We start from the raw sequence: 12277 nt of genomic DNA on the forward strand, positions 1-12277 counted from the left end.
GGTCCTAAATTTGGCTCAGGAAAATCAGGTTTGTAACTCTTGGATATGAGAACCAAGTAGATTGCTCTTTCTATACCTCTGGTTCGTCTTGTTGCTGGACACACTGAAGACAGTCACTCAGAAAGAGACCCTTACTGACAAACTGGGACCAGTCTTGATTCCCTAGAGACCATCATTTATTTTTGGTAAATGCCATCAATGAATATACAGTCATTCCCAAAGGATAGTCTACAGCATTTAAGTCTTGAAAACAGGTGATCATTTAAGAAAAAAAAAAAAAAAAGAATTCACAATTTTCAGATCCTTTAATAATTTAATGTTTTCTGCCCTTAAGGCTGTTAGACCCTTAACAAATTAGGTCTGGTTGTGTCCCAGCAATAATAAAGGGCCTATTGCATTATGTATGCCAAATACACAGCAAAATTCAGAAGTTCCAGTGCTTCACCGGAACATATTCTGGCTTCTCTCCTTTGTAATAGGGGTGTGATTTTCCCTATAATGAATGACTTAAAATACAGTCATGACTTAAAAAATTCTACACCAAGTCTCAATACAGTGATCCAAACACTTTAAAAATGCCCTCTGAGCCTCAGTTTCCCCTTCTGTAAAATGAAGGAGTTGGGTCAGTGTTGCAGGCCAGACCACACCACAAGTGGGTAAACTGGACTTGCTACCACAAACCCGAGTAGCAAGGAGTGTGAGGGGAACAGCTGCAAATGTGAATGTGGGAGGCGGGCCAGGCAGTAGTGGCTGGGAAACCAGCCTTCAAGGGGTCAGTCAGCTCTGAACTGTCAAGTCTCAATAGTATGTCTTTGTCTTTTGATTTGATAATTTGGCCTAATATGATTGTCTCATTTATTCCAGTGTATGTACTTTAAATTTATGTACAGAATTAAATATCCCATTTATTAATTTATAAACCATAATAAAACCAGTCATTTCCCCTCACCAGCAGTTTCTGCATTGGAAAAGGAAAACAAACTAATATACACATTTCAGCAACATCAGAAATTTCATTAAATCTGAATGTAGGCATAATTCATTTTGGAGTTCAAATATATGTTCAAGGAGTCAGTTACTCTAATCATAAAGACAACACTGCAAATTCTTTGCAGTTCAAAATTATTCCCATTTGTTATTCAGCTTTGAGAAAAATTCAACTGTAGGCTTGACTGCTTCTGGAGAAGGCACTCAGCAAGCTCATCACCAGTAACACCCTTCAGGATTGCCTTTTCAGATTTCACACAGCAATCATCTTGAAATCTGGGGCCAAAGTAATTAGAAAGCAAGCGAATAACAGACAACAAATGGACTTCAGAGGCTGGTGGTTCATAAACTCACAGGCCAGAAGGCATCCCAGACCTCTCCAGAAGTGGCCCAATGTAAGCTGACAAAACAACCTCTTAAATACAAAATTCCAATTATCAGAAACAAACCAAGTCAAGCGTAAACTGTCTCTTACTCTCTGAGTGGGAAAAATGTCTCACTCACCAGGAGGTAAGGATGATTTCTGCCCCAGCTGTGGGGACAGTGCTAGAGGAAGAAAGTAGCATCACCACAGACCCAGCCAGTGTCCCAGGAGGAGGGTGACAGGCCTCCATGATGCCAAGAAAGATGGAAACCCCCACCGGGAGCTTGGCACACAGGTCATCGTGCTGTGAACCTCCCCAAACCAACTATTCCTACTCTTTTTTTAAAGCCAACTTTTTCTTGACCAACCAGATCCTAGCTTGGCGCTCGCCTCTTTTCCCTTCACCAGGACATGATTCAGATCCCAATGTAAGCACCACAAGAATAGGACATGGAATCAAAGCACTGCTCTTGTCTGTCACACAAACCGTCCAGGTAATATTCTTGATTCATTCTGTTTTCAGTGATTATGGTCATTTGAGAGGTGCTTCTCAATACCTCACTGTTTCCTACCAAATGCTGGTATGTGTCAGACAGGCATCAGCAGTGGGAACTTTTTTTGTTTTTAAACATTTAAAGCAAAAGGTTTTTCAATCTATACGCCAGTCTGTATGCATCTTCTACTGGGGACCAAGGCATAAATACACAACTACAAAACATTCCCTACAAAAATGAGATCTTCATGAAATCAACATCTCCTGGACATCCTACCAAATCGTCACAGCAGTGAAGACCCACCAGAAAAGACAAAGTCAGAAACAGAGTTTGAAACACTGAACTTGAGTTCCTAATGCTCCCTCCCCCAGCCCTCCAAGTCTCCTCCTCACTGCTCTGAGGAGCAATGCCCTCCTCCGCTCTTCCTTCTGGAACCTGACACACAACTCTGACTTACTGGTCAAAGAATCAGCCTCTAAGAATTCAATGCTAACTACCAACAGCTGTGCACTTGGGAGCATTTGCCAGTAACTGCAAATAGCCATGAGGCTGAAAGGGAAACTGAGTCCATCTCCTCACCCATGCCAGGGTCTATATCCACAACGATTCCGCCTTTCCAGAGGATTTTCTGGAAATGCTATCTGAGAAGCAGAACAAGAACTCTGAAGTACATGACTTGGGGATTAAGTCCACACAGAAAGGTAAAACCTGGCCAAGATCTCCGTAGTGCTGCTGCCTCAGATGACAAACTCCAGGAAGAAAGGGCATGAACACCAGTGCTTGAGGGCTGTGGTCCTCACTGCAGGGAAGGCATCCTGCTGCCCCGAGGGCCGGGAACCCCAGGATCCTCTGATGGTTGCGCACCGTACCCTCGGCTGGGCTTACATTCACCGGTTGTCAGAAGTTCCTGGTACTGCTGGGAGGGGTGGGTTTGCGGGGAGTTGCAGAACAGCCCAGCCTATCCTCTTGGCTCTACACGTCATAGCGGTTCAAACTGTATGAGTTTGGGTAATTCTGCCGGCTGTACTGGAAGTGGTCTGTTAAGGTGTTGTTGCGGCCATACTGATAGTCCCCATGTTGGGGGAAGAGGACGCCGTTGTGGGGCTTCTTCAGGGGGCTCCGGTGATGCTCCTTACTGCTCAGGTCCCCTGCCGTGATAGGGAGGAGGTGCTTCTGTGCTTGCCGATTTGCATCGTACTTGGTCTGCAGGGTCAAGAGAGCAGTGGACATTGGCTCCTTCCCAGAACACACACAAGACAAAGGGGAGCTCAAGATTCCCTGCCAAGTAGCCCTTCAAGGCCATGCAAGTGTCGACCCAGCAGGGCTGGACATGGCCAGTGAACGGTTAATGGACTGGCCCTCCCTGTTAGCCATCCCGTGTCCTTACAGAGGACTAAACAGCCTGCATAAGGAGAGAGTGACATCCTGACAAAGCCTCAGGAGACCCAAGAGCCACAGCTGGAGTGAGGCAAGGACTGGGTCATCCATGGGGAAAAAGGCAGGTCCGGATAGTAGGGGCTGTGCCAAGACCATAAACCAGGTTGGCAAAACTGGGAGCTGGAGCCTGGGCCTCTTAGCTTCTGGCGAGGCCACTTCTTTTCCCCTCTCCACCAACTCTTGGTGCCTCCCTGGGTGTCAAGGGGTTAGACAAGCTCCTCTATCCCAGACTCACCTTGTTGTACAGGAAAACCCCCAGGATGGCTGTCATCATGCCCAGGACGTTGGTGCTGGTGACAGGGTTCCGCAACATGATCAGGGACACTGTGATGACCATGATTCTCTTGGTGGCGTTGGCAACCGAGTAGCTCAGAGGGCTGATGAGGTTGAGGATGCTGAAGGCAATGACGTTCTGGGCAAAGTTACAGAAGCCACTGACAGCCAGAAGCAGGAGCGTCCAGGGCCACTGGGACACATAGGTCTACAGACAGGAGCAAGACAGCACCATGGTCACATGCCAGGCCTGGCAGAGGTTGGGAGAGCAGCACAGAGTGGTTTATTGGGGTCAGATGGTGCAGACCAGGATGGGTTCTAGTGTGATAGCAGGTGCTTTATACACACAGCCTCTAATCCTCACGACACTGCATGGCACAACAGTCATCACCATCACCATCATCACTGCCTTCAACGTCAGCATCGTTACAATCACCACCATCATCAACCACTACTGTCACTGCCCTCATCACCACCACCACCACCATCGTCATCGCCACCTTCCCCTTCTGCTGAGAAAGTGGAGGCTCCAAGAAGGAAATCAGGTGTCCAAAGGGTGCAGAGCATGGCGTGAACCAGAGCCTTCCCTCATCCCTGGACAGTGAAGGCCAGGGCTCTGGGGTTGATGGAGTAAGGTCTCAGTCTGATCGGGCTCCTGTAATAGACACCACAGGCCTGGGGGCTTATAAACAACAGACATTTATTTCTTAGTTCTGGAGGCTGGAGTCCAAAATCAAGGAGATTCCGTGTCTGGTGTGGGCTTCTTGGTTCACAGATGGTGTTTGCCTGTGGTGTCCTCAAAGGTGGGAGAGGTAAGGATGCTCTCTGGGGTCCCTTTAGAGTACTGATCCCACTTGATGAGGGCTCCATCACCCCCATGATCTAATTACCTCCCAAAGGCCCCACCTTCTAACACCATCACATTGGGGATTGGGTTTCAACATGTGGGTTTTGGGGGAACACAAACATTCAGACCATACCAGACATGATACATTCTGTAAGACAGGGAGGTCCTAGGAAGGCAGCCCCTGATATATGAAGAAACCCCCCGAGGTGGGGAGGCAGAGGACCTGGGTCTGCCCCGTTTCTGGAAGCCCTGGGCAACTGTTTGACCTCTCTGATTGTGGTTTGTTCTCTCTGCAACAGGGATGATCTCTGCTGAGCCTGCACAATGCCACCGTTGTGGAGATCAAATGCCATCATGGCTCCAAAAGTGCTTTAAAAAAAATTCCAAGCCACACAAACATAAGAAGGCAACTGGTGTGTCTATCTAACGTTGATGTTTCTCTCCCCCTGCCCACCCCCCTTCTACTTTCTCTAAAAATAAATCAATGGGAATAAAAACCTTGGGTGAAGATTAAAAAATAAAGAAAAAAAGAAAAGGTGATCACTAGAAGAAATCTGAAACATGCCCTCAATACAAGAAAAAGCAAAAGAGACCAGAGCAAAGCCTATGTATACATTTTGTGCGTGTCTATGCACAGAGACACCGAAGAGCTGTAACATAGGACAGCATAAGAGAACGGATACCAAACCTATCAATAATACAATGTAGCCAATGAAAGGAATGAGAAGACCTAAATACATCAACATGAGTGATCTTCAGGACATATTGAGTGAAAAAAGCAAGTTATTCTTTTCTAAAGATCTAAAAAGTCACTTTTTGTGTAAGGAGGAGGGAAGTTATGAATGTATCTTTGAATACACCTTGTCATATCATTTGGCTTTGACATTCAGTAATGGGTGTGGAGAGAAAGCAATGTCTAAAAATTGGAAAGGAACCCAATGGTTGTCATTGACACAGGCACATTGTGAAAACAATTCTTGCAAGTGCCCTTAGAGCAGAGTATTTCAATTGTATAGTAAGGCCTCAATGACAATGACAGGTTCTGAGACTTGAAGCGGAAGGACATATTAATGATACCAGTTTTACCAAAGGCTAAGTGATATAAGCAAGAGTTAAGTTCCTATAGCATCTCATCAATGCTCCAACAAAATGACCTCTGTAAAATTTTTTTTTTTAATCCACCCCTGATGATATTTTTAAAACTGATTTCTAGAGAGTGGAAGGGAGGAGGGGAAGCGAGATAGGCACATTGATTGGTTGCCTCCCGAATGTGCCCCTACTGGGGCTGGGGAACCTACAACTGAGGTACATGCCCTTGACCAGGAATCAAACCCATGACCCCTTTGGTCCACGGGCCAATGTCTAACCACTGAGCAAAACTGGCCAGGGCCTGCTGGACATTTTAAAAAAAATATATATTTTATTGATTTTTTACAGAGAAGAAGGGAGAGGGATAGAGAGTTAGAAACATCGATGAGAGAGAAACATCGATCAGCTGCCTCCTGCACAGCCCTACTGTGTATGTGCCCGCAACCAAGGTACATGTCATGCCCTTGACCGGAATCGAACCTGGGACCCTTGAGTTCGCAGGCCGACGCTCTATCCACTGAGCCAAACCAGCCAGGGCTGGACATTTTTAATGGAACATGTTCTAAGGACAAGTAGAGCTGCACAGAAATCTTGAACTTCTTGCTTGACCTGCAGTTGTCCCCAGGGATTCTCACTCTGAAGCAATGTGTGTGTATAGTAGAACCATGTATGTAAATAACTGGAGAAGAATAACCAAATAGAAATGTTGCAAGGAACCAAGTGTTCCAAAAAAGATATTCATAAAAAGCCAAAGCAGTAATAAATTATGTGATGTTAAATGGGAATTGAAATAAAAGAACCCTACTCCACGCCCCAGAAAAGGAAAAACACTTCAACTCACTGGTGTATCAGCTCTAACTCTTACTCTGAAAACGGTAATTAAAAGGGAAGAGAAGCACTGCACTGCCTCTCGTGCACTGTACTTCAAGATAACAGACTAGTCCTGGTCGATGATGAAAAATTCTTTTTTTTAATTTAATTTAATTTAATTTTTTTAAAATATATTTTATTGATTTTTTACAGAGAGGAAGGGAGAGGGATAGAGAGCCAGAAACATCGATGAGAGAGAAACATCAATCAGCTGCCTCCTGCACACTCCCCACTGGGGATATGCCCGCAACCAAGGTACGTGCCCTTGACTGGAATCGAACCCGGGACCCTTGAGTCCACAGGCCGACGCTCTATCCACTGAGCCAAACCCGTTCTGGCGATGATGAAAAATTCTTAACAGAAAAATCATAGCTAAGCAATGTGGAAGGGAAATCAGAACTCGGAGCCACAGTTTCCTTATCTGATAACTGGAGATAAGCTCCACTATAGCCACAGGTGGAGCTAAGGATTAGAGATGAATGTCAAGAATCTAGCCAGATCGCATTAAGCCCTAATAAACATGTACTCCTCCATAACTCAGGCCTGGAAGAACCACACACAGCTCCTTATCACTGCCTCCTGCATTAGTTTCTAGCGTGCTCTCTGGAGGCTAGCCCAGCACAGGTGGTGAGAAGACACTATTTCCTGTGCTCAAGAGAGCTACAACTACAACTGTAGTACACGAAATATGTACAGAGATGCCACCCAGAAAGGAATCAAACGCAGTTTTAACATTAGAGTGAGGTATGAACCAGATTATCAAGACAGGAAAGTCCCCTGTGCTGGCAGTTTTTTCATCTTTCACGTCACTGCTATCAACAGCTGGGATCTAGCAAGCTGGAGAAGGAAATGCAAAGAAAGCCAATTTCCTAGACTTCATACAATGTGAGTCATGACAAAGAGATGAGGATTTAAAGACCAGGCTGTCAGAGGCCCCAACAGCCCCAAAGTCAACACAGAGGTGTAGCTCCCTGACAAAGCACCCACTTTGGAACCAGTCAAGAAAAGGGTGTGTTCTTGGTGCTGGCCAACTCACCAGGTCACTGCTGACCAGGAAAGCCGAGAGGTCCACCAGGACCCACGTGGGGATCATAAAGAAGATGGCGTGGCAGCCCAAGATGTTCAGCAGCCGCAGATGGTGGATCCGTGAGTCTCTCAATACCTGAAGAGAGAAAATCTCTTTAAAGGCCAATCGACATTGTAAGTGTCAAAGACAAGTTACTCAGGCTCCAAACACAGTGCCTGTACATTAACCCTGAAATCAGACCTTGACTACTATACCTGCAAGGGTACCTATGATGAGATAGGCAGCTCATGCCTGAAACAAGTACAATGTTTTATACACAAAGGACTGAGAAAAGAAAAACAAAGCAAAAACAAAACAGCAGCACTTAATGCTGGCGTGGCACTCTGAAATCCCACTAAATTGGTGTATCACTGTTTCAGAACACAACCAGGTAAAGTATATCAAGAGCCATATATGTCTTATGACCCTTATCATTATATCCTTATATAAGCTAATCATAAGGAAATCACCTGAGAGAAAGACATTGTAAATTATTGCATTACTTACAATGAATACTTGGAAATAACCTGCATTTGCAATAGAAGAACTAACTGTATTAATTGTGGTACCTGAGGAGTGTGATTGTTACAGGAGTTAAGAGCAATGTTTTTTAATGATATTGGAGAATGCAATGTTACAATAATAAATGAACAAAACAAAATTCTAACATGTATCCATAATATTATAACACCAAAAGCTGTGCAGAAAATACCCCTAGCACTGTTTACCCAATAGCATAGAAACCCCTTGACAGGTGGGGCAAGTCTCTTAATTCTTCATTACTAGCACCTACTACAGTGCCTGGCACACAAGTAGGTACTCAATTCTGATTTTTTTTCATTAAGCTTTTCTCTATTTTTTTCCCCCCCATCAAGCATATGTTAATTGTATAATAAAAAACAATCTCTTGGCACACCTGTTCTCTTTCACTCTCTCTCTGAAGCATGCCCCACCTTTCCCCCTCTTCTTCCCTCAAAGCGAGTACCTTTGCTCCCCCCCGCCCCCCGCACCTCCGAGGGCCTTTCTTTTGCCTCTGAACTGGTTTCCTGAGCCCATGTAGCCCAGCTGGCTCACCTTTTCTTCCTCTGTGACTTTCTTTTTTTTTCCCCCCTCTGTGACTTTCTAAATAAACTTTTGCTTGTATTTGAAAATAAGAAAGTAACAAAAACATATTGAAAAATTAAACAATAGAAAACCAGCAGAAGGACATGATTTTCTTCACTCCATCACCAAAGAAATCCCTACTTGGTCACTTTTTCAATGCTACCCATGCACTCCCAGAATATCAAGCGTACCACAGACAGTATCTAAATACCTTTTTGGAGAAAATATTCTGAAGCGAGAAGCACAGTGTGGCAGCAAGAGCACTGATGAGCCCCCACATATCAAACGACAACTCGGTGACAGTGGCCAGCAGGACGCCGCTGATGATGGGGATGAGTGACAAGTACACCTGTGGGAGAGGGTGGGCAAGGCTGATGGGCCGGAGTTGAGCTGGGCTGCCCAACACAGACACCCAGGGGAAAGCCTCAGCTGCTCTCTTCTCTTCACCAAAGGGGCACCACCTATGTTTGGACAACAGTGTTAGCTGTGACAGCGATGCTCTGGAGGTTGGGGGCAGGGAGATGGTTATCATAGTACCTGGGGCAAGGCTGTGTCACTATGGGCAGCCCATTCCTTATACCATCACCCCCATGAAGAGCCCTTGCTCAGGGCTACCAACTGGGGCTGCTCCTAACAGATCTATCCGGCTGCCACCACCAACACACCAGGGTCTGAAACCCCGGTCCACCAGGAGGCTGGCAGGTTCCCTTTTCCAACTTGCATTTACCACTGGCTGGAACACTCTTGCTTTCTCTAGCTGGAGAGCTACTACTCCTGCAGGCCTCAGTTCACACAGCATTCAAGAGAACTTGCCCTACCCACCTTCCCCCACTTCCACCCTGTCAAGTTCCTGGGCCCAGAGATCTCTACCCATTGTAGGTGTCCATTACATAGTCTGTGTCCCTGCACTTTTTTAGGGTAGGTCCTTTTCAGTGCTCTATCCTGGTGTCTAAAACACAGCAGGCATCCAGTGACTGCTGGCTGAATGACTGAGTAACGTGCTGGGATAGGAGGCCTTCCACAAGGTCCAAGCTTTCCAGGGCCTGGTGCATGGAATGGCTCATGAGCTCTCTGCTGGCTAAACGGCTACCAATTTCCAGATAAACAGAATCAATTCCTGACATTTAGCTCTTCTGACTTCCAGCTTCTCTCTCTTCTACAAAGGACTTTCTTAAAGTACTGTGGAGATTTTAGGAGTGGCTGGTTAAACGCCCCCCTCCCCGCCACCACCAAGTACCTCCTTGCCCCCCACACCTCCACCCAGGGCACAGCAAGGGCTCTGAATTCCAGCTTCCCCACTACTGGCTATGGACCTCAGGCACATGGCTCTCCCCTTTAAGTCCCGTTTCCTCCCCTGAGATCTGAAATGACCTGCTTTATCTTCCTCACAGGGTGGATCCATACTTATTCCTTCATTATCAGACTCCTGCCCAAGTCATTCCCTACTGTTTCCTCACTGGGTGAAGTTTCCAGCTCCTCGTCCAAGCCAGGTCCAATGTCCTGTACAACGGGGAAACCTGATAAACACGCTGTGATATCGAGTGATGCAGCTGCACACCTCCTGAGCAACTCCGACTCAGGAGACAAGCCACAGCTGACATCACCCTGGGAGCAGGCAGCAGAACACACCCAGTTCTTGCAGGGAAAGAGACAGGCTGGAATAAAAAATCAGCCAGAGGTGGCCCAATTTCTCTTTTTAAAAAACACACACACGTGTGTGTGTGTGTGTGTGTGTGTGTGTCTGTGTCTGTATATATATATATATATATATATATATATATATATATATATATATAAATAATTGATTTCAGAGAGGAAGGGAGAGGGAGAGAGAGGCAGAAACATCAATGATGAAAGAGAATCACTGACTGGCTGCCTCCCGCACACCCCCACTGGGACAGAGCCCACTACCCCGGCATGTACCCTTGACCAGAATTTTTTTTTTTTTAATATATTTTATTGATTTTTTACAGAGAGGAAGGGAGAGAGATAGAGAGTTAGAAACATTGATGAGAGAGAAACATCGATCAGCCGCCTCCTGCACATCTCCCATTGGGGATGTGCCTGCAACCCTGGTACATGCCCTTGACCGGAATTGAACCCGGGACCCTTCAGGCCGCAGGCCGACACTCTACCCACTGAGCCAAACTGGCTTGGGCGGGCCCAATTTCTATAAGCTGATCCAAGGCACTGCTGCTCTTAGTTACATAAAATACAGGATGCCAGAAACCAACCAAGTAGAAAAGAGGCGCTCTGTCCAGCATGAAATGAATTCCAGCTGGGACAACAGGAGTCCTACTTCTACTTAAGGGCATGGATGGGCAAGGCTGTCTCAGGCTAAAGCCACAGCTTCTCTCACCCCAAGGCAGGAAATACCCTGGCTTGGCACATTGAACAGACCCTGGATTGTGCCCAAAGCACCTTCCTTATACAGTTCTGGGTTCTGTTATTTTAACTTCCATTCTCAAACATTCCCAATTCTTGGCTGCTTTTATTTCAAAGACTGATGAATTTTTCCAAAATCAGACTCCTTTGACAAGCATCTCACTTCTGACCCCAAAAATCTCCAACCTGACCATGCTTGACTCTTGTAAAGAAGTGAAACTCCACTCCAGCACGAAGTCAGATGTTCCATACTCAGTCCCGCTAGAGGGGAATGGGTGCTTGGCCAAGATAGGACCAAGTCATCATCTACCAGACACTTTGGGTAGGAGATCAAAGGAGGGAGGCAAGTGGAACTAGAGAGAGAGGGCAGTGTCCACGAGACCACACGGGAGAAGCAACTCGGGGACACACACACCACTGTTCCCAGGGTGACTTCAGAAAATTAACAGCAAAAGGGCCACCAGAGGCATCTAAACCGACTTCCTTATTTGACAGGAAGCCTGGCAGCTTGCAGGCCAGGAGCCTGGACCACGTCACCAGCTGGGCAACTTCCTGGAAGCCCGTGGAGTCCCCACCTGCCCAGAGTCCTCCTGGTTACCTTTGTGCTCTGCTTCTCTTTCATGATGATTCGGGACAGGAGGACCACCCAGATGGGCATGGTGGCCTTGACTGCAAAGAGAAGCAATGGGGCACTCAGCTGGCCGCCCTAACCCGGGGTCCGCGTGTCCCAACTTCTCTGCGGGCTGAGACAGCTTGGCAGACCCTCCAAACTCTTCAGCCCTCCTCTTCCCGTGGGATTCCACCCCAGCCCGACGCGGCCCTCCCCTCCCGGAGGCCCCCTCCCCTCCCGTGCTCGCCCCTCCCCAGCTAACAGCCTGGGCGGCATTCCAGGTGAGACACCACCCCACGACCAGTCGCCGCACTCACCGGTGTGCGCGTAGGACACCGGCACCTTCTAGATGCTGACGTGCGCCGACACGGACGCGAAGTACTTGCCGAAGGCGAGGGGCAGCACGTAGCGCGGGTAGAAGCGCGGCGGCAGCAGCGGGCCGGGCGACGGGTGCGGGTCGGACCCGGAGCCCGAGACGGGCGGCGCGGGGGGCACGCGCCAGGCGCGCAGCAGCGGTGGGAGCCCCGCGCACAGCGCCAGGATGTGGCACAGCGATACGGTCACGGGGAACGGGAAGGCGCTCAGGATCACCTTGTTGACTACGTTGCCGCCCGCGCTCAGCGCATACCACAGCAGGCACAGCGCCGCCACCCGCGCTCCCTCACGCGCCCCGCCGCCGCCGCCCGCCGCGCCCGGGCCCCCCGCGCCCGGGACCGCCGCCATCCTAACCCAGCGGCCACCCCTTCCCGCC

The 12277-nt window shown here is 47.8% G+C and overlaps 1 protein-coding gene across 1 annotated transcript; it reads right to left on the reverse strand.

The window, feature by feature from the left end:
* Positions 1-158: 158 nt before the first annotated feature.
* On the reverse strand, positions 159-12277 carry SLC35E1 (solute carrier family 35 member E1). The gene is given in 6 exon segments (XM_070416326.1): positions 159-3048; positions 3518-3763; positions 7398-7523; positions 8743-8880; positions 11515-11585; positions 11844-12277. Coding segments are annotated over 6 exon segments (1218 nt in total). The 5' UTR covers positions 12250-12277; the 3' UTR covers positions 159-2817.

This window comes from Myotis yumanensis, unplaced genomic scaffold (assembly GCF_028538775.1).
Source record: "Myotis yumanensis isolate MYYU_CA2020_CCGP unplaced genomic scaffold, mMyoYum1.0.hap1 SCAF_5, whole genome shotgun sequence".
NCBI classification, from domain to species: domain Eukaryota; kingdom Metazoa; phylum Chordata; class Mammalia; order Chiroptera; family Vespertilionidae; genus Myotis; species Myotis yumanensis.